The sequence below is a fragment of the Glarea lozoyensis genome (assembly GCF_000409485.1).
Source record: "Glarea lozoyensis ATCC 20868 chromosome Unknown GLAREA6, whole genome shotgun sequence".
NCBI classification, from domain to species: domain Eukaryota; kingdom Fungi; phylum Ascomycota; class Leotiomycetes; order Helotiales; family Helotiaceae; genus Glarea; species Glarea lozoyensis.
The window spans coordinates 1,263,732-1,283,767 of record NW_007361001.1 but is presented as its reverse complement, the minus strand read 5'-3'; the positions used below and the strand labels follow the sequence as shown (position 1 = coordinate 1,283,767).

At 46.3% G+C, this 20,036-nt stretch overlaps 10 protein-coding genes across 10 annotated transcripts; 5 read left to right on the top strand and 5 right to left on the bottom strand.

Moving 5' to 3' along the window:
• Positions 1-20: 20 nt before the first annotated feature.
• Positions 21-974, bottom strand: GLAREA_02726 (uncharacterized protein; the record flags this gene model as incomplete). The annotated part of the gene is made up of 4 exons (XM_008087811.1): positions 21-393; positions 444-771; positions 820-888; positions 944-974. 4 exons carry the CDS (start codon positions 972-974, stop codon positions 21-23), a joined length of 801 nt encoding a protein of 266 aa, XP_008086002.1.
• A 1,120-nt stretch (positions 975-2,094) lies between these two features.
• Positions 2,095-3,374, bottom strand: GLAREA_02725 (Oligoxyloglucan reducing end-specific cellobiohydrolase; the record flags this gene model as incomplete). The annotated part of the gene is made up of 2 exons (XM_008087810.1): positions 2,095-3,057; positions 3,189-3,374. 2 exons carry the CDS (start codon positions 3,372-3,374, stop codon positions 2,095-2,097), a joined length of 1,149 nt encoding a protein of 382 aa, XP_008086001.1.
• Positions 3,375-4,049: 675 nt separating this feature from the next.
• Positions 4,050-4,803, top strand: GLAREA_02724 (Thioredoxin-like protein; the record flags this gene model as incomplete). Its single annotated transcript, XM_008087809.1, has 5 exons — positions 4,050-4,263; positions 4,313-4,412; positions 4,463-4,508; positions 4,558-4,723; positions 4,775-4,803. 5 exons carry the CDS (start codon positions 4,050-4,052, stop codon positions 4,801-4,803), a joined length of 555 nt encoding a protein of 184 aa, XP_008086000.1.
• A 1,041-nt stretch (positions 4,804-5,844) lies between these two features.
• GLAREA_02723 (RING/U-box) lies at positions 5,845-7,467 on the top strand (the record flags this gene model as incomplete). The annotated part of the gene is made up of 2 exons (XM_008087808.1): positions 5,845-5,935; positions 6,011-7,467. The coding sequence occupies 2 exons, from the start codon at positions 5,845-5,847 to the stop codon at positions 7,465-7,467; spliced, it is 1,548 nt and encodes a 515-aa protein (XP_008085999.1).
• A 1,382-nt stretch (positions 7,468-8,849) lies between these two features.
• Positions 8,850-11,262, bottom strand: GLAREA_02722 (PIN; the record flags this gene model as incomplete). Its single annotated transcript, XM_008087807.1, has 3 exons — positions 8,850-11,007; positions 11,055-11,202; positions 11,250-11,262. The coding sequence occupies 3 exons, from the start codon at positions 11,260-11,262 to the stop codon at positions 8,850-8,852; spliced, it is 2,319 nt and encodes a 772-aa protein (XP_008085998.1).
• A 481-nt stretch (positions 11,263-11,743) lies between these two features.
• Positions 11,744-12,433, top strand: GLAREA_02721 (uncharacterized protein; the record flags this gene model as incomplete). The annotated part of the gene is made up of 4 exons (XM_008087806.1): positions 11,744-11,912; positions 11,961-12,048; positions 12,104-12,237; positions 12,285-12,433. The coding sequence occupies 4 exons, from the start codon at positions 11,744-11,746 to the stop codon at positions 12,431-12,433; spliced, it is 540 nt and encodes a 179-aa protein (XP_008085997.1).
• Positions 12,434-12,815: 382 nt separating this feature from the next.
• Positions 12,816-13,738, top strand: GLAREA_02720 (Mitochondrial glycoprotein MAM33-like protein; the record flags this gene model as incomplete). Its single annotated transcript, XM_008087805.1, has 2 exons — positions 12,816-13,168; positions 13,219-13,738. 2 exons carry the CDS (start codon positions 12,816-12,818, stop codon positions 13,736-13,738), a joined length of 873 nt encoding a protein of 290 aa, XP_008085996.1.
• A 915-nt stretch (positions 13,739-14,653) lies between these two features.
• On the bottom strand, positions 14,654-14,986 carry GLAREA_02719 (uncharacterized protein; the record flags this gene model as incomplete). The annotated part of the gene is made up of 1 exon (XM_008087804.1): positions 14,654-14,986. One exon carries the CDS (start codon positions 14,984-14,986, stop codon positions 14,654-14,656), a length of 333 nt encoding a protein of 110 aa, XP_008085995.1.
• Positions 14,987-16,027: 1,041 nt separating this feature from the next.
• GLAREA_02718 (P-loop containing nucleoside triphosphate hydrolase) lies at positions 16,028-18,225 on the bottom strand (the record flags this gene model as incomplete). The annotated part of the gene is made up of 2 exons (XM_008087803.1): positions 16,028-16,125; positions 16,173-18,225. 2 exons carry the CDS (start codon positions 18,223-18,225, stop codon positions 16,028-16,030), a joined length of 2,151 nt encoding a protein of 716 aa, XP_008085994.1.
• Positions 18,226-18,640: 415 nt separating this feature from the next.
• GLAREA_02717 (TRAP-like protein) lies at positions 18,641-19,896 on the top strand (the record flags this gene model as incomplete). Its single annotated transcript, XM_008087802.1, has 3 exons — positions 18,641-18,812; positions 18,866-18,984; positions 19,039-19,896. 3 exons carry the CDS (start codon positions 18,641-18,643, stop codon positions 19,894-19,896), a joined length of 1,149 nt encoding a protein of 382 aa, XP_008085993.1.
• Between the last annotated feature and the right edge of the window lie 140 nt (positions 19,897-20,036).

Genomic DNA, 20,036 nt, shown 5'->3' with positions numbered 1-20,036 from the left:
CTTTTGAAATCGTTGTCTGCTTATCCAAATGTCTCGGCTAGTACTCTGATACTTAATATCATGACCAGCAATCCGATGGTGACAACGATTAACAGCGCAAAGCCGAACCATCCCAGTACCATTGCTGAGGTTCCAACGCCACTCTTGACGCTCCCGTTGCCTAGATCTTGAGCTATGATCGATGCGGCAACCGACGCGGTGTGTTGCCATAAAACGGATACTAGTACGAAGATCGAGGCGATGAAGATGATTGCCAACGCGATCTGGGAGACTGGTCTCGAAGGGAATGGTTTGACTTCTCGCTCGGAACCGTGAGCGTCTTCTTCCTCGTGCCATCCTGGGAAAGTGGCGAGGAGTAAGAGGCAAATGAATGCGAAAATAATCGCGATGATGCTAGGCGAAGGTGAGTAAATAAGCGACAAATGTAAACGATGAGTACTCACATCAAATATGGGAACACGATCATATCCTTGAACTGACTAGCTAGCCAGATCAAATTCAATGGGTCGTCTGCGACCGTCACCTCGTTCGCTAATGCCGTTGCGTTGTTACTGCATAGCCATGACCCTCCATCAGGGTTTATGCAGATACCGAAGTATCCTACTCTTGCGGCCAGTCTTGCGTTTCCAACTACATTTGCTATCGCTGTGTGTACGTTGAAGTCTGCTTGCGCGGTGGAAGCAACCGGAGTGTATGATTCGTAGTAAAGGGATATCAGAAAGATTCCGGGTATGAGCGGTGACGATGAGGAGCAGCCTGCTAATAAAAGTGCTAGAGAGAGTTAGTCACATTCCATTTTTGTGATACAACTTGACTTACATAACAATATGATTGCGATGGCGATCAATATCATGAGCACATGGTGATATCCGAGAAACGGTATCAGTCCTAAAGTCAACAGTTAGCCCAAGCTCCTTCAAATGTCTCGGATGCCACAACGTACTCATCCACCCAACCTGAAATCTTTGGGCCATTACGAAATTGACCTCTGAAACACTCTCGTTGGGTTATCGAGTCTGCCACTCCCGTCCTCCTTGTTCGGAGTGACGTTGGAGCCGCTCGCTGTGGAATGCTGCAATGCCGTGAACTTCTTCAGCGGCGTATAGGATTGTGTAGAAAGTTTGAGGAATGTTGGTGTTAAGAAGTATGGGAACGTTTATCGTTGAAGATTCGTAACGTCGTTGAAGCGGTCGTTTCGATTTCGTCGAGCAATTCCCTTAAATAATTCAAAAACTTGTCAGAATAACCATGAACGAGTAAATAGAGCAGATTGGGGAGGGAGGCAGAGGGTATTTGCGTAGCAGTATGTAGAAGTCTTTCAGCACAGCTCACAGAAGGAGATCTCCTCTAGTCTAGATAGGTATTCGGATTTTGCAGTATGCAATATTGAGGTGGTTGGAAAACTAGTCGTTCCAGCCTCCGAATTTCGAGATGCGGGAGTGTTTACACATGGCAACGGATCTCGTAGCGTAGCAACGCCAGTGAGAAAAGTGGGTCAAAGCAGCCAACCGAGCAAATGCTGGGGTTAATGTCAGGGGCGAACCTTAATTTGACACTTTTTGTTTCTTTCACTCTCTCTTCCCAGTGCGTCGTCATGAAATGTGACATCACGATTGAAATCAGGGTCTGGCAAGCCGTTGACTAGTGCACGCATAACTAGTTGTATATAATAATTCAATTTGCTGCATTTTCGTAAATGTGGCCCTCAATATCCAGTCCGCACTACAGTCACTGCGAGCGACAATGAAATATACGACGATCAACAACTTAGTCCTGATAGTATTAACTCGAGGAAAGCGACAGTTTCTACAGATGGAGGACACAGAAAAAAGACAAACAGAGAGGGGTGAAACTTTGCGAGTTCATCATGACTCCTTGTACTGTTCTCTGAATCGCACAGATGACTGACCCTCAATTTGGACATAACGCTCGAAGAAAATCTCATTCTGATGCATATACCGGCAGACAACGGATAGCTATAGTACTATGATAATAGTGTAATAGTTGTGATTGATAACTAATGCGGTGTTTTGCTCAGTGCCAATTCCTATCAAGCATCACACAGCTGAATCTCTTTCGAAATTCATGCTTCGCTTACGTCGCAGCGGCCAGACCCTTCTGCAAATCTATGACACTTACAGTGACCTTGTTGGTCGTACTGGGAGGAAGTTTCCCGGCACCCATCACAAGAAGATGATTCTGATCTTTCAAAACCCTAACATGTCTTGTATAAGCATTGCTTTCCGGGGTGGTCACTGTTTTCCATGCACCAACGTCGCCTAATGCTCTGTTGACGAAAACCTGCGAATTGCTGCCAGAACTGACGATGATAGTGCCATTGATCCCGCCTACAGAGGAGTATGTAATGGTAGGCGAGCCGTTCGGTTGTATCCCATCGCTGGAGATGATAGGATACCCAAAAGAGCTGTTGAATTTCAACGGGCTGTTGTTGATGCGGTAGTAGACTGGGAAGGAATATGACGTGCCAGTCTTGGTAGGTCCGCCACCATATTCATAGGTCATCATATACTTCTTATTAGGAAGTTGGATGATTGTTGTCATACCAGGTCGCGCGGTATAAGTCGAGTAGGAGACATCTTCCACAATGGGATCCCATTTGAGAAGGTCTTTCGAAACAGTGTGTACTAACTTCTGGCCGTGCTTTGGATCTCGCTGGTCAGAGTAGTATAACACAATATTGTCTTCAAACTCAAGGATGAATGGCTCCCAGACGGCAGGGATTCCGTTGTCTGGGATAGCGGCGCCCCCAGTTGCAACGTGCGATACGAACTTCCAGGTATAACCACTATCTTCACTCGCGTAAACGTCGATTTTGGTTGCATTGAGGTTGGTTGGAATAGAGTTTCCAGAGCATATGATTGTACCAGGTTTGAACTTTCCAATAGCCTTCGAAAGAACGTAGAGATGTGGTTGATATCGCATGCCCCAATTGTTGACCGTATCCTTAACACGAGAAATCTCCTTCCACGAAGCCCCTCCGTCTATACTTCTGTAAATTGGAAAGTACACTAATGGCGGCTCAGGTGAGTAGTTTTCCTGTGTTTCGTTAGTCTTAAGTTCAGAATGCTTGTCAAACGGACAAGACTAATAAACTAATGAGGGAATATGTATCTCTTATACGACGAAAAGCAGGCATTTGCGTATTGATATGGTTCTGGAATACATACCCATGTCGCTAGGAGAACGCCATCAGCAAGCTCGACTGTACGAGCATAGAGGACTCTTGGATCCGTATAGGTCGATGGAGGTGTGAAGACTGTAACCTTTGAGAAGGTGGAGAAAGGTGCTACCCCAGGTGCTGCTAACACCGATGGACAAAGTAGAGAAACGGAGAGTATGAAATTGAAAAGCATGATGAGATACTTATGAATATAAACAGTAAGTTTGCCGTATGGAAACCAGCGAAGGGCTTTATACTTGAGAAAAGAGCTCGCTAGAGCATGGGAACCACCATTCCTCTCATAACTACTAGGTACTTAGGTAGATAACTTTCTATCCTGCTTCGAATGGAATTAATGCTAGGAGACGGAAAAATTGTTGATACCCCGCAACAGCATCTACAATCCATCGCAACAAACTTTTCCTTCCCCGCATTATGTCGACAGTGCCGGGAAATATATGTCGCCCAGCTGTTGTCGATCCTGACACCGGTAAATGATGCTCGGTTTTCGATGCGCTCCAATCGGACGTGTCAATTCAAGTGTCTACCGACCACTTGCCGGTAACATCGACATCAACATCAATTTCAGAAAGTGTTTGTTCAAAAATAAAATGAGGTGTCTGCGAACATGATGTATATGAATTGAAATGTTCGCTGTCAGTGGGAACAGTGTAAAGATGAGAGGAGCACGAGAGGTCGCAATGAAGATGTCAATCTGCGGATCATGCAGGCCGAAGCGATGCCGTGTCCAGTAATTTACCGGCAACCTTCCTTCCTCAACAAATCCCCTACTTCAGCTCAACAACAATATCTACCACCATTGACGTTACCGTAACAACCTGCTCGCCTGTATCTTCAGAACAGAATCATGGCTTCTACCAACATCCTTCGAAGACTCGCTCTGAAGGCCTCGCCTGTGCCTTCGAGGACCTTCCACAGCTCGGCCCGTGCCTGTATAAAAGTTGGCGACTCGATTCCTACGGTTGATGGACTAGTAGAGTCTTCGCCAGGGAACAAGGTGAACCTGAGTGAGGAGATTAAGAAGGGAAAATCTCTCATCATTGGAGTCCCAGCAGCTTTCAGTAACCTGCCTGATGTCTAAAAGCATGTGCTATTCGTTAACGGTCATAGGCCCGTCTTGTAGCGAGTCTCATATCCCCGGCTACATCAACCACCAGAAACTCAAGTCTGCTGGTAGTGTTTTTGTTGTCGCTGTCAACGATCCGTTTGTGTAAGTGTCCATATCTGTTGTCAGCTTCCTTTGCTCTGACGCATCCTTAGAACAAAAGCATGGGGTGCGACTCTTGACCCAACCGGTAGTTCTGGTGTAAGTTCTCAAATATAGGTCAATTGCTGCAAATCTGAATTCATGACAGATTCGTTTCCTGGGTGATCCAACTGCCAAATTCACAGAGGCACTTGATCTGACATTCGATGGGACTGCTATCTTCGGTGGGCCAAGAAGCAAGAGATACGCACTCGAGGTCTCTGATGGAAAGGTTGTTAAGATCCATGTCGAACCTGACAATACTGGTCTTGATGGTACGTTTCGTGATGGGATTTATACAGCAAGAATCAAGCTAATATCGACAGTGTCCGCTGCCGAGAAAGTCTTAGGCTGAGCTCGTGTAATTGATTACCTCGACTACCACTGACGGCGGGTCTGTAGCTTACTGAGAAGTTTCTGGTATCGAGTCTATAGTCTATTTAGAAACCAATCCTACCCTTGTACAACAAAATTATCTTATACAACAAGTCAACTCTGATGACTAAGATTTCAGTTAAGGCTTAGCGTGTGAAGTAAAGGAATTCATAGATGTTGTTTCAACCACGTGGATGTGCAATCATGCGAGCAATAGCTTCCAGTTTTCGGAGCACATTTATGAGCCTTTAACAACATTAGTCTCGACCCAGTGTGCTACAATCCACCCGAGTTACGCCCACTAGTAAAGGTATTTGGACCGTGGGCGGATACAAGCTCTTTCTCCCTCATGGCTTTGCTTGGAACTAGACTAAGGAAGGACGATGCAGGTTGAGTGTCGTCACATGACCATTTGCCTTGAAATCCAACCTTTCATTATGATTGCATTCTTTGAGAACCATAAGGCATAGTGAGCGTCTGCCCAATTTATTTCAAGTAGTATTGATAAATCATTCGAAACCAAGTTATCCACTTCAGAAGAAACAAGATGAGGTTTATTTTGAGACAGATGTCTCCTTCCGAGGTTATCCAACGCCAAGTCACGCGACCGCTTATCGCTTTGCGGCGGATTACCAAACTCCTGTCTGCTCGTCACTCGAACATGTCTCTTACGCAAATCACGAACTTTGCCTCGCACACATAACAATCCGAACATCGCAACTACGTCCCATTCACTTCCCAGAGAAACGCTCCTCTCGCCATCAAGCACCGGAGTCATACAGCTTGCGTTAGCTTCCCCGAGCGAACTGGTACAAACCTTACACAGCCTTATGTGCCTGGAATCTCGTCTGTGACGAGTTCAGCACTCCCTAAAGTCGACAACATTTCTTCCCATCTTAAAAAGAGAAAGGCGGCAGAGGAACTTGTACCCTCTGGTCAGTCTGCCCAGAGATCAAGCAAGAGACTCGACTCGGCAGCTTCCAAGGAAGCCCCCCCCACGCCACTCACAACAGCGACACCGATGTCTTCGGAAGATGATTTTATGTCTGGAATGTCCAGCGACGAAGATGACGTGCTCCAAGAGAGCGAGAATGAGGAAGGATCCGCAGATGGTACGCAATCTACTTGTTCGAGACCTTCAAACTTCCCTTTCCCAAGGACTCGTCTGCTAACGTGTCGAGGTATAGATTTCGGGTTTGACGAGCCAGAGCCAGATCTAGGCTTCTCACAAAAGGAAGACGTGCAGAAAAAGAAGAAAATTTTTGATGTCAACTTCAAGGTCTATCAACCAAAAGATATTCAAGCCCAGCAAGATGACCTCATTGATGAGGTGAACATGATTCTCGATATTCGAAAAGAAGACGCGGCGATATTACTACGACATTTTCGATGGAACAAGGAACGCTTGATAGAAGATTACATGGATCGTCCGAAAAGGGTACTGGAGGCTGCGGGCCTGGGCACAAATGTTGCTGGCCCTCCAAAGCTTGAAGTCATACCTGGTTTCTGCTGCGACATTTGCTGCGAGGATGAGCCTGGTCTCAAATCCTTTGCCATGAAATGTGGTCACCGTTTTTGCGTAACATGTTACAACCAGTATCTGGCTCAGAAGATTAAGGAGGAGGGTGAAGCTGCTCGTATACAATGTCCAGCGGAAGGTTGTAAACGAATCATTGACGCAAAATCCTTGGATCTTCTAGTCACAGCGGACCTTCAGCAAAGGTACCACGAATTACTCACACGAACCTATGTCGAGGACAAGGAACATCTGAAATGGTGCCCCGCACCCGACTGCCAGAACGCTATCGAATGTGGGATCAAGAAGAAGGATCTGGATAGAGTGGTTCCTACCGTTGTTTGTGATTGTAAACATCGTTTCTGTTTCGGATGCATTTTATCGGACCATCAGCCTGCTCCTTGCGAACTGGTGAAGAGGTGGCTGAAGAAATGTGCAGACGACTCGGAGACGGCAAACTGGATATCTGCTAATACCAAGGAATGCCCTAAGTGCAACTCGACGATCGAGAAAAACGGAGGTTGCAATCATATGACCTGCAGGAAGTGCAAGCACGAATTTTGCTGGATGTGTATGGGTCTTTGGTCGGAGCATGGCACAAGCTGGTACAATTGCAATAGATTCGAAGAGAAGAGCGGATCAGAAGCTCGTGATGCACAAGCCAAATCTCGAGTCTCTTTAGAGCGGTATCTCCACTATTACAATCGATATGCCAACCACGAGCAATCAGCGAAGCTAGATAAAGACATTTACAACAAAACAGAAAGAAAAATGACTCAGTTGCAATCTGCCTCGGGAATGTCTTGGATCGAGGTTCAATATTTGAACTCTGCATCACAAGCCCTGCAGACTTGCCGTCAAACTCTCAAATGGACTTACGCCTTCGCATTTTATTTGGCTCGCAATAACCTAACGGAGATGTTTGAGGACAATCAAAAGGACCTCGAGATGGCAGTCGAAGCTTTGTCAGAAATGTTCGAAAAGAACGTACAGGAGCTTGCCGAACCCAAGTTGAAGGTTGAAATTATGGACAAAACTTCGTACTGCAATAAAAGACGAGTCATATTGCTCGCAGATACCGCCGACAACCTTGCAAATGGAGTTTGGTCATGGGGAATCGACTTTTAAGCAACTCGATTAGCTTGAATTCATCGTCAAAGTGGTCGTTATTCCGTGTAGGCTTTTCAAACAATTCCAATGAGTGGCCAGTTGCTAGTCTGCCTCTGCTGGGGTGGCAGGATCTCACCCATGATTTGTATGGACGCTACCTAGACCGATGAGCTCATGAGTTCCTAGATTTCATACTTCTTCGGACCCGGTATAAGTTTGGCCATCTACCGGCATCATGTTAGAACTTTTGTTCAAACCCCTCGTCATTGCATCAACCGGAACCGGCGTTACTTTGTATGGCTAATCCTAGCGATTTCCTTATTTGTGGGTTAACCTGGCTCACTTTGCATTATCACCTGTTTTGAGGATTTGGGAGCGGCTGGCGCGATGGACGGAGCACAGAAGGCGCATTGACATAACTTCTCTGTCAGAGTCTGGTCACAGATAACGTTGTGTATTAAGCGGTTTTCAGAGAGGTAGGGGTATTTGGCAACATGGAACAGCACATAGCCAGTATAGATGGTAGAATGTCAGAAGAAGACTTGCAAAAAAAAAACACTGTAATCCGCTTTTTAAAAAGGTTTGAAGAAGTTATGTGATATGCTGGAGTAACGACTTTCGTACCGTGGTGCATTTATCGCTGGATTTCTGGTGACAAACATATCAACTGCTTGAAGGCTATCTGAGTTACGAGTAGAGGCAGGAAGCCACAAGTCGATAGCAATTGGTTGCCTCCTTCCTTTTATGGAAGTACCTAGGTATTCATCTTCCAGTTCATGTTAGTTTTTTGATTATTTCGCCATGAGGAAAACGTTACAAATTTGGACCGTTACGAACTGGGCATTTAAATTAAAAGTCAACCAAGCGTCAGCCCTCCGTGTTGTTAAATAAGCTAAGGACGTCTATAGAACCTACGAGCTTTCAACTGGGACCATTTGAGCACTGGTCGTTCATCTCACTAGGGAATACAGTTTACACGAAGCTCAAAGGGCAGGACTAATGACCTCGCAGACCTTTGCGTTAGAGCCCCTACAAGTAGAGAAGTACCAATCAGAAAACTCCAATTACGCTTAAGAAAGAATATTGAACGAGTGCCAAATGTAGGATAGAAATTATCTTCGAATGATTATATCTCAAATACTGTAATACCAAACACCACCACGTCCATACCGATGCCATACCAATGATTGCACGAGGGCAATATAATCCTTAAGAAAAGAGTCCAAAAACTCCATTTACTCCTCCAAGCAATAATATGATACTCCAAACACCGAACCCTTTTTTATGTTGACCCATTCCAATCTAATGACAACCAAGAGCTGTGCTCTTCAGTCTGTGCCTCATTTCTACCGGATGATCTACTGCCATATGCTTTTCAATAGCTAAAGCCACTTAATACATCACCTAATATGGACAAACTTCGAAAAGTCAAGCCGTGCTGATACATCTTCCCTCAAGACCGGCGAAATCGCTTCGTCTTCTTCTTCGCTATCGTGTATAATTAGGTCTTCGCTCCCCTTTTGTTGCATTAATTCCACATTCTCGGATTCGTCTGGCGGAGGGAGTGGGATTGACGCCGGATCAACGATTCTTTTCATCTTCTCGCTAGCTACTTCTGGAAAGGGCACAAGCCCCTTCCTCAGTAGTGACTGGTGCTGTGAGGCATTCTGACGAGGTAAAATCGGCGTTTGTGGTGGTGTCATGGGCAGTCTTGATCGATTGATTGCAGAGACACCTAAACGCTGTAAGGGTGTCATGTTCATCCGGGCAGATATACTGTTCACTGTGGACACGGAGTTGTTGCTCTTGACTGCGACTGGAAGTTTCGAAGGTTTCGCGACAGAAATTGCTGATGAAAAGGGGCCACTGTAATTAACAGCTTTTGACTGAGAGTTCTGAAAGGAATACTTTTCATGCAACAGGTTAAGGGAAGCTGAGGAAGGTGTTGCCGTAGGGGTAGCCGGTTGCTCAAAGGAGCTAGTGGCAGAGGTCGAAGCTGTCAAGCTGGGAACTTTGTCTTGTACATCGTCCGTCTTGTGGATGGTGATAACTTCCGCACAATCTCTAGGACCAGGCAACAAGTTGGTATCTGATTCATTCAGTTTTGCATCCTCGAAAATCGACATCTTCTGAACGCCGCCGGCTTTGGAGCTAACCAGCTCTGGGAGATTCAACATGACCTCTTCAATCGAATCGTCCGAGAAAACTGTAATGTCCATCTTCCTCGATTTTCTGCTCTTTGCCCTTCCAGCCGTCGGGCTTGGATCAGGGTACTCGCTTTTGAAGAATTTACTAGGGCCGAGCTGAACGTTCCGATTGGGAAAAAGTACATCCTCGTCGGCACAAAGCCGTGCTCGCTTCGGAGGTCGAGGTTCAGATATTGTAGGCGCACGAGCATGGCGTGCCGTGGGTAATCGCTCGGGAGGAGCAGACTGAGGCAAATCTGGTTCCGTCATGGCCCGGTTGATGTATTGTCTAGGAGCTGGACTCCCATTCCAAGGGCCGGAATTACGGCGGAGAGCATCTTGTTGGTTTGGTGAGGGTGTAAAGCAGTTCGGATCGAGCTCTGCAAGAGGTGTTCGTCTTGGCTTGAAGAATTCCTCGATCGAGACGCCTTTCTTGAGATCGGCAGAGGAAACCGAAGTTCGATATTGGGGACGAGAAGAAAATGGAGTCGAAATCGACGTTTGAGTTTTACTAGGTAGTCGAACGATTATGGGTTGCTTTGTCATTGGGTTCAAATCTCCTTTCGCGACACCCTGAGCAATTTCTGGGGGCACGTAAGCTCCAATGAAGTGCATTTTCTCTTCATCCACTGGGCTCTCCGGTTCGGTATGGAAAACAACGCGTTGTGTTTTTGGGCAGAACACTCTCTGATGCAGAAAAGTGAGCTCTGCCTGATTGAAGGCCTCTAGATAGCCTTTCGGCACGTGAAACTTCCCATCAAATTGTAACATTCGAACAACCTTTTCAACGTTTTTATGCTTGCGCAGCATTCGATAGGCGGTTTTTAGTCCCATGTTGTTAATGCTAGAGAGATAATCGCATCCACTCAAAATTGCCATTTGTCGAAATTCCTTATCTGACCATCCAGTCAAAGTGATTTCTTTGCAGGCGCAAAAATCTGCTTTGTTGATTTCAACACAATTCCCATATTGATCTAACTTCGTCAATAGACACTTGGCGCCGAAAACTAGAAGATCAGAATCTTCCGAGAGAATGCCCTGGATAATCCCTTTTCTCTCTAGATATACCATTTGAGCATCCGCTTCGTATGGAGCAACCAAATATTGCACTCCAGTAATTTTTAATTCATCGATCAGTTGGCGGGCCATTTCCGGAGTTACATCAACCGCCTTCTGGAATTCGGCATATGCTTGTTGTAGTTTGCCAGCACTCTCCAGTTCGTAACCAGACCTCTTGCTCTCCTCTCGTCGCTTCGATCGTTCGGATTCCGTAGCAGCTTTACTTGGCAGGTAGTCGCCATCAAAGACTAGGAAGGGCACGACTCCAAAGTGTTGTAGCATTCGAACGCGGTGCATGCAGAAATCCACAAATCTAAATTGCATAAGTATTTGGCATCCCTTCAAGACATGTCCACTAACTTCCTGGTAGGTTGGCCTTTGGCAATCTCCATGGCGCATGCCACGGTGCCTCGATGAAGCCAGCCATATGCATCGATACCGAGTGTTTTGCCTTCGAACTTCTTGAGATTGACTGGCCTATGTATGGACTTGAGTAACGGCAGCAGCCCTGTGAACTGTCAGTCTTCACTCCCTCAATGCTCTGTGAGTTCCAACCGTTTATTCCCATTGCGGCAGCGAAACAAGTATCCAGGCCGAGAATACAAGCACAGCGCAACTTTTACATGAAAATCATGTATTTACACCGACATTTGGTACTCGTGGGAAACCAACCTAGCTACAACGCGGTAGAAATAGGAAGCAAAAGTAGATGCCTCTCGGTCCTGATGCCACAAATAAGATTCGAGCTGTTATAATTCGTAGTTGGTACATCGGGAGGTACAAGTTGACTTGGAAATAGGGATAGCCAGTTTAGAGTCAGTCCCACTTTCCCCGGACGCGCTGTTGGGTCATTCTTTACGCGTCCAGCAGTCCCTGCGGCAACCCATTAAAAAAGCTGTTGATTGGCCCATTCTAACGTCAGCTGTCGCAAGCGAGGGTCGGCGATAAAGATTTCGATAACGATACCAGAAAAAAAGTTGAGGTGATCAGGAAGAATATCGATCGTCTTGATCCAGGACTTGCCCGGACAAGCTCTTCACAGTCAAAGAATGCCGAAATCACTAGAGAAAACACGGAAGAAGATTGCTAAGAAGAAGGGCAACATCACTGCTCTTCACGAAAATTCAAGAGATTCACAACGATTGCGACGGGCGCAGAATCGAGATGATAAACTCCTTCGAGTCGCAACGGCCAGGAAGAAGAATGACAAACCTTTAGGTATGGGAGTATAGTTTCCTTACTAAGTTGATTACTTACGTCTCCTAGTCATTCGTGCGCAGTATTTCCAAGATGCGATTCGGGAAAATGAGGGGAAACCTCTGGAGCTCCCAGCAATCCAAACCATTATTGCAGCGTAAGTGCCTTCTATATGTGTTTTTCTAATTCACAGTTGCCTGATAATTATATAGGTTTGTGCATCAGCATGATGAAGAATTTAACGCTTTGAAGAAAGAGAGGAGGCCGGGCAGACCAGCAAGCACGAGGGAAGATCTACTGAGAATCAAGATTACAGCAGACGAGAAGGAATATGAGAATGGCTTTTGTACGAAGACTTTGCACTGGTACAGAATTCCTCTAACAGCCTTTTAGATTTGCCAGATCTCACGGATGCCGATAATGTTGTTTTTCTGGACAGATGGGATGGGGCATGGTCATATCTTTCTACCTTGAAATGGGTGCGCATTTCAAGTGCTGGTCTAGTGCAGGCTTCTAAATTCCCGCCAAAAGGCGAATCATGATTGAACTATGAGTCTTGGGATTGGTTAAAGACATGCGGTATGGCGTTGTGGTTGGAGTATGGAATGGAAAATAATTGAGACGCACATCTTGCGACCGCAACTAATGGAAGAACTTGTTATATATACCAATGAAGAAGACTTCTTCTTGATTACTTCTAAAAGTAATAGAGTTGGTCCAATATCTTAAGTTTTATACACCTGTCATAATTTATGCCAGAAAGTTATGGAAGGATTTGGAGCCTTGTGAAAATAACGCTAGCGAGCCTTGCGCTAAGAAAAAAGTTAAGGGTGAAGCTCTACTACTTCATCCAAAATCTTCCATCATCAACGTAACAAATCATATACCATCCCAATTTCCTGTCATAACATCGCATACTTCACCATGTTCTCTATTAGATCATTTGCGCGTTCAGCGCCACGTACTATCTCGCGATTATCAGCCTCAGCAGCCAGACAATCATCCAGAAGCTCCCTATCACAGACATCATGGAAACCTGCGAGGACACAAGCGATGAAATCCTTCTCTAGCTCAGCACTGAGAAGGGAAAAGTCAGGAGAGGCCGATGATGAGTTGATCATGAAGCTCGACTCGGAACTACAAATCGAGAAAGAAATGAAGGATAAGGAGGGCGCCCCTGTGAGCGTTAGGGATTATATCCAGAACGGGCCATTCGAGGTTATTGACACCCCGGGTCAAGAGGATGTTGTTCTAACCCGACAATTTGGTGATGAGAAGTAAGTCCAACCCTCTTATGCGGTTTTGCAATTCTAACCGTGTTGTCCAGAATCCATATCACATTCTCAATCGCCGATATAAACAACCTCGAGAGCGAGAACGACTATGCAGACCCAGCTATGGCAGACGAGGACGCCGGAGAAAATGGTCAAAAGGAATATGATGGATCTGAAAATGGAGCTGATGGAGAAGGTGTCGAGGGCGCAGAGGGCGAGCGTTCATATCCAGCGCGATTAAATATCATCATCGAGAAACCAGGAAAGGGAGCCCTCAGCGTTGAGAGCATTGTCCAGGATGGAATGCATGTCATCGAAAACGTCTACTACTACGCTGACGCCGCATTTGCATATGCTAAGACCCCTGAGCAAATCCACGGTCGTCAAGACCTCTACTCCGGACCACCATTCGCAAATCTCGATGAGGATCTCCAGGTTTTGATGGAGAGATACCTAGATGAGCGGGGAATCAACACCGCGCTTGCCATTTTTGTGCCAGATTATATCGACATGAAGGAGCAGAAGGAGTACCTGAGATGGTTAGAGAACGTCAAGGGCTTCGTTGAGGCTTAGGATTTTGAGCGTGTATAATTTTGATCTTCTTGTTTTGTCTTGATACCGTTCCCCTCTCTTCAAAAACGATGTAAATTATCTTGTACGGAATAGGGTGTTTTTAGTACGGCTTTTGCCGCGTATAATGAGTCAAGATATGTTACTATCTCTTTGTGCATGATTTGAGAGATTCCTTGATGTTCTACGTGACGAGTGCGGGTGGGGATTTTTAATTCAAGAATATTCATAGATTACAGGATATAGGAAAACGTCTCTGTCCACCTATGTTTGGTTGTATTGCTGGTAGGTTCCTTCCCTAAAGACTTTCCCACTTATTGAGTGCTTAGTCACATATCACAATACAGACTGCCCCTGGGCCGAATCACGAGTACTTTTTCGAGTCAAGTACTTGGCTTGGTTTAGGGTACTCCCAAGCTTATATCAAATCAATTCTTTAATCATCCACTTTTGAAAATTATTCAACGTCCGGAGAGTACTAATTCTCTAGTTTCTGAGTTCACTCCTATTGATGCTGTGTTAATTCCAAGGACGGGATAAACAAGACGAAAGGAGTCACATCGGATTCTGGATGTAGTAACAAAAAATCAGACAGACATATGACAACTTCTGGCATTGTCATTTGAATCTATCCTATGTTCCTGTAGAGCATCATCTGCCCGATAACCAAGCGAATAATATCCAGTCGACTTTTGATCTATGAACAACCCCAATTAAACAAATATGTCCACCAGACGCCCCAGTCACCAACATATATAACCCTATTTTAAACATGAAGAAGTACATAACAACATCATAGGACATAAAAAGAAACCTTTACGCTGAAGTGTAGCGCCCCGTATAGACATAAGTCTCATCTCTATTCTGGAAACCTCCGAACTCCAACCCACTTTCATCGTCACATCCCACTCTGGATCTTCACCCCCTCATCGAGCGATTTCCCTCCTCATGACTGACCTCCCTAACGCTGACTTTGGGAGTCCTTTCCTCTCTTGCACCCTTTCTCCAGTCCATTTTGTCAAGTCCCAAGCGACTCATCCGCTTATTTGACTTATTCTCCTTGCTCGCACGTTCTTCATCGCTATCGCTGCCAGTGGAGAACTTCGCAGAACTAGGAGAGTAGATGTATTCGCCGTCAACGTATTGGGCTTCCGAGACGAAGGTTGAGCGACGATTGCGTCGACGGGTGTACCGTTGTTCGAGACGAAAGAGTTCCAGCTTGGACTGGAGGAGGTCGATGAGGTTTACCATTTTAACGGTTGGGATTTGGACGTAGTGAGGGGTCGTGAAACGAGATACGCTGATTATGTGGTCGACGTCTTGATAGAGAAGCGATATGTTGAGGTTGTGAGTTGCGTTCGTGAAGTTTCCGAATCACCTGAATGAGGGTTGGTATCGAGTGTGCTTTCCCACCTGAAAGGCCCGTAGTATCGATGTTAAATGAGTGGACGGCTATGTACTGATATGCGAAGTAAAGGCCTGTCGTGTATTGAAGACGAGCTTGCTTTCTTCTGGTCAATTGAGTATGCTATCGTCGACAACACCTGGGGAAGAAAAAGAGCAGGACGCAACGATAAGGGTGTGCTAGGTTGATATTCAGTCCCCCATGGGCTGGAGCTAAGAGATCCAGCTGCAGAGACTTGCTTGAACTTGGTTGAGAAAATGGCAGGGCTAAATTGCGGGAGTGGATCCGGGCAAGGGGTCACCAGAAGTGGGATATGCGCTGGATTGGCTGTGTCAACGGGTCGAGCCAATGCGCACCAAGCTTGGATGGGGTGACCGACGCGGTGCGGATGCTTCCAGGCTCACACGTTGCGGCCAGATCCCCGCAAGTAACGCTAGAAAACCAAAAACGCCATAGGACCGACGCCTTGGCCCCAGCACCGAGTTGGCGGGCAGACGTTGAACTTCCCTTTCGAGAGCTGAGGCCTTGAGAAGACAGGGACGTGTCTGCTGCACCTGCGTTCTGACATGGATGAATTCAGCCGTTGCAGCATGTGCTCGCCCATCTGAATGATGTCGGAAACCAGCACCACGGGAATATGCTGGGTGAACAAGCAGTTCGAAACGAACCCCCATTTGTGCGTACAAGAATGCTTCATCTGCAGTGCGGATTTGACTCTAGGTGAGGCGATGGTGATCATATAAGGACTTGTTCTATTACCACTCGATGGTTTTCACCCGTTGGACTTATCTTAGGTTCTGTAGGGCACGCCAATTTGCAAGTTTCTGCACAGGTTTACATATCCAAGCGACTCATGGTGGATGAGATAACCCGTAGCATCTGGTATTCTATATTGTAGGACGGTCTTGTCCTTTCTCGCCTATTTCAGGAGTATCAATATCTACCTCCCGCTCTTCACCATTGCCATCGAACAAAGTTTCTTGGGCTATTCTCAATTAGTGACGATTGAACAGCTACAGGGACACAACTTACCGCTCCAAAGCTCTGAATAGACACCACCAGTATCAATCAGATCTCGATGTGTACCACTCTCAGCCACGTGGCCCTCCTTGAGCACGATAATCATATCGCTGTCGTAGATCGTCCTCAGTCGATGAGCTACAAAGACACTCGTCCGGCTCTTCTCCCTCAATATGCTGTTGATATTGGACATCAACGCTTGCTCAGTATGGGTATCTAGGGCAGAGGTCGCCTCATCAAAGAAGAGCAGAGGTGGATCTTTCAAGATCAACCGCGAAACAGCTAAGCGCTGCTTCTCTCCTCCAGAAATCATCATTCCCCGCTCCCCGACCATGGTACTATAGCCATCTGGAAAGGACGAGATGATATCATGTATCTTAGCCCTTTGTGCGGCGGCCACAACTCGATCATGAGAAGCGGTCATATCGCCGTACTTGATATTATGCTCAATGGAGTCGTTGAAAAGAGGTGTGTCTTGAGGAACAACTCCAATGGCTTTTCGTAACGACTCTAAAGTCACTTTTGTGATATCCTGCCCATCGATGAATATTTTTCCTTCTTGGACATCATAAAATCTGAACAGGAGCCGGAGAATTGTGGACTTGCCACATCCGCTGGGCCCAACTACTGCAACCTTTTTCCCGGCCGGAATGGTCAAGCTGAGATTCTTCAAGATCGGTCGATCCGGGTGATAGCCAAATGTCACATTCTGAAATGTGATTTCGCCGCCCTTTGTAAGTTGTAGCGGCTTAGCATCTGCAGGCTCTTTAATGGAAGTGTTGACCTTCTGAAGGTTGAATAGCGTCTCCATATCTAAGAGAGACTGACGCATCTCACGATAAACTGAGCCTAAGAAGTTGAGCGGTACCGAAAGCTGAAAAACGAGCTGGTTGATCATGACAAGGTCTCCAACGGTCAGGTCGCCTGAAGCGACACCATCTGCTGCCAGATACATCATGGCTGTCAACGCCGATGAAAAGATCACATTTTGCCCTGTGTTGAGAAACGCGAGGGAGGTGGCTACTTTTATGGAGGCTTTCTCGTACTGCTTCAAGGCCATGTCGTATCTTCCGACCTCATACTTCTCATTATTGAAATACTTCACCGCCTCATAATTGATCAAGGAGTCAACTGCAACTGTAGATCCTTTATTGTCTGCGGCATTTGTTTGCCTTCGAAACTTCGTCCTCCAAGCAGTTGTCGTGATTGTGAAAGCGGTATACGCTACCATAGTCAAGCCAGTGACTGCCGCAAATTTAGGACCATAGTGGTATGTCAAAAGACCACACACCATAGATATTTCCAAAGCTGTAGGTAGAATATGAAAGACCATCGATTGGAGGAGGAACGTGATACCTTTAGCACCACGATCAATAGCCCTCGTTAGGCCGCCAGTCTGTTTGGTAAGATGGAAGTTTAAGTCCAATCGAAGAAGATGTCCGAACACATCGCGGGCAACGCTTCGGACAGCCTTTTGCGAAACGCTAACGAACACCGCGTTCCTCAGCTCCTGAAAAAGAGTTGATCCAATTCTCGTCACCCCGTATGCCAATATCATTGATCCAGCAACCGTAGTAGCGGTTCCTCCAACAGCCGCAAAATCGATGTTCATAGAATCGACGATGCTTTTAAAATAAAAAGGCACTTGGACATTCAAAACTTTTGCCCCAACCAGCAACAGGACTGATGCCCCAACCCGGAATCTTGTACCCAGACTATCTTTCGGCCATAGATACTGTGTCATCTCCTTGATGATTGCCCAATCAGCCTTTCGCTGTTCAGAGGTGGTTTTGTCCCCAAGAGCGAGAGGATCCTTCCGGGCAGCTATGGGTATCGCAGGTGAAGGTTTTCGAGCAGTCTCTGGCACTGTTCCGGGTGTATCATCCGTCGTTTTACCTGATATGAGCGCCTGGCTCTGTATATCGGTTTTCCTGGCATCGTCTTTGAAGGGCCGAGTAGCTTTGGTAAAAATGCGAAGCCCAGTTGAACGTGTGTGCCATACTTGAGGGCCAGCACAAGACTTTGGTCTGAAGCCATGAGCTCTAGTGAAGCTCCTTAGCAACATCTTGCGCCCTTTTTGGTCTTTCTATCGTCCCACAGACGTCCACAGCTCTAACCGCATCGTTTCCTTGTATTAACCACAGTTTGGAGGGGTAGCTTCTCGAGGTTTGCTGGTTATAGAAGGGACGCGACTCGATCACAGCAGCGTAGACTTCACCAGCTATACTGAAGTTCAATCCACATTTGAATGGAGGGGGATTGGCTTCGGGCCTGGGGCGGTTGATATTATATTGTTGTAAGTCACAAGTTGGTAGAATAAAGATGTAAATCGGCAAGCTTATTACGCAATCGGGAACCTAGCTCAAAACAAGCGATGGTGCACAATTCCTGCAGCCTTCTGCAACCTGCCTCTCAGTAGGACTTGAGGCTGACGACCACCCGACCTCGAAATTTACCACCTTCACCCCCTAGAAGCAGCAATGCGCGGTCAATTACCGCTGGCCGGCGCTGCTCGTGGGATTCGCCATCTTCGGAAGGTTCGCGCAGGTGGATATGGTTCTCGAGCTATCCAAATCAGTGCCACACCCACAATAGAAACCCCAGTATTGACTGGAGATGCTCTGAGCAACTCAATTGATACAGATCCCGCCGGTAAGAGACTTTCCAAAACTTTTGATTTGATTCCTAATCATTGCGATGTGTAGATGCGAGGTTTGAAGTATTCGGTGCGCCATATTCTCTCCTCTCCGTCTCGTTGTCGGCGTCGCAAAAGCTATATACCAGGCGGGGAACATTGGTAGGACTCAGTGGGAAATCCGAAAATGTAAAGATGTCCCCCAGTAGTGAAAACAGCGGACAGGTTCTGACATCTTTGTAGACGCAATCAACATTATCCATTCTTGAACCATTTCGACGAGCTGCTCTCGGCATACCGTTTCTATACCAACGAATTTCTTCAACAAGCCCTGTTACCGCTTTAATCTCGACGAAATCACCACTTACTTCATTCACGGTCTTGCATCTTAATGGTACGGTCGATTGGGTTATTGCGCAGCGAAAAGCGCTGTTAGCGTGGACAGGACATACACTCTCAGTATCACCGAGTGCAAACTGGGGAATGAGTCTAGCTCACTGGGGCAATTCACAAGTTACGGGCCGTGGTCTTGTAGCTCTTGCAGGTCCAGGACAAATTTATCAAGTGGACTTAAAGCCTGGCGAGCAGTATGTGGCGCATCCCGGAAATGTGGTAGCGTACACCATGACGCAAAACCCACCATTACCATACAGACTTAAGTCTTCTAATCTGAGATTCCAAATACCAAATCTTGGATTCACATCTCTCATCTCAAACATCAAGTTTTTCAGAGTCATGAGAGAGACTTCTACATGGAGAGGCATTACAAAACTGTTGTTCAGCCTGCGAACGGCTACGCGGAGGACGATATGGGGAGACAGGTTATTCTTACAATTCCATGGACCCAATACGATATTGATATCTTCGAGGGCATCGCGTATTAGTGATGTGTTGACTTCAAGAGACGTCAACGAAATTGCTGATTCTCCTGCTGGAGCAGTACAAAATGCAGTGACACTGGCAAATAAGCCAAAGGCCGATGAACATGGTTCTTCGAAACAAGTGATGGATGTGCCGACTGGATTTCATACTGCGGAAGTTAGCAAAGATGGGAAAGTTAAGTTTGCGGATGTTGAGAGTGTTAAGCCGTTTACGAATTAAACTGGCAAATCCACAGATTCGGTGTATGAACTGTTGTATATATGTACTAAAAGGCAAAAATGGATCAAAGCTCCTACCAGTAATGTAAACACGCGCTATGTCAAACACCTGCGCAGCCCCCATGAATAAGGAACAGTAAC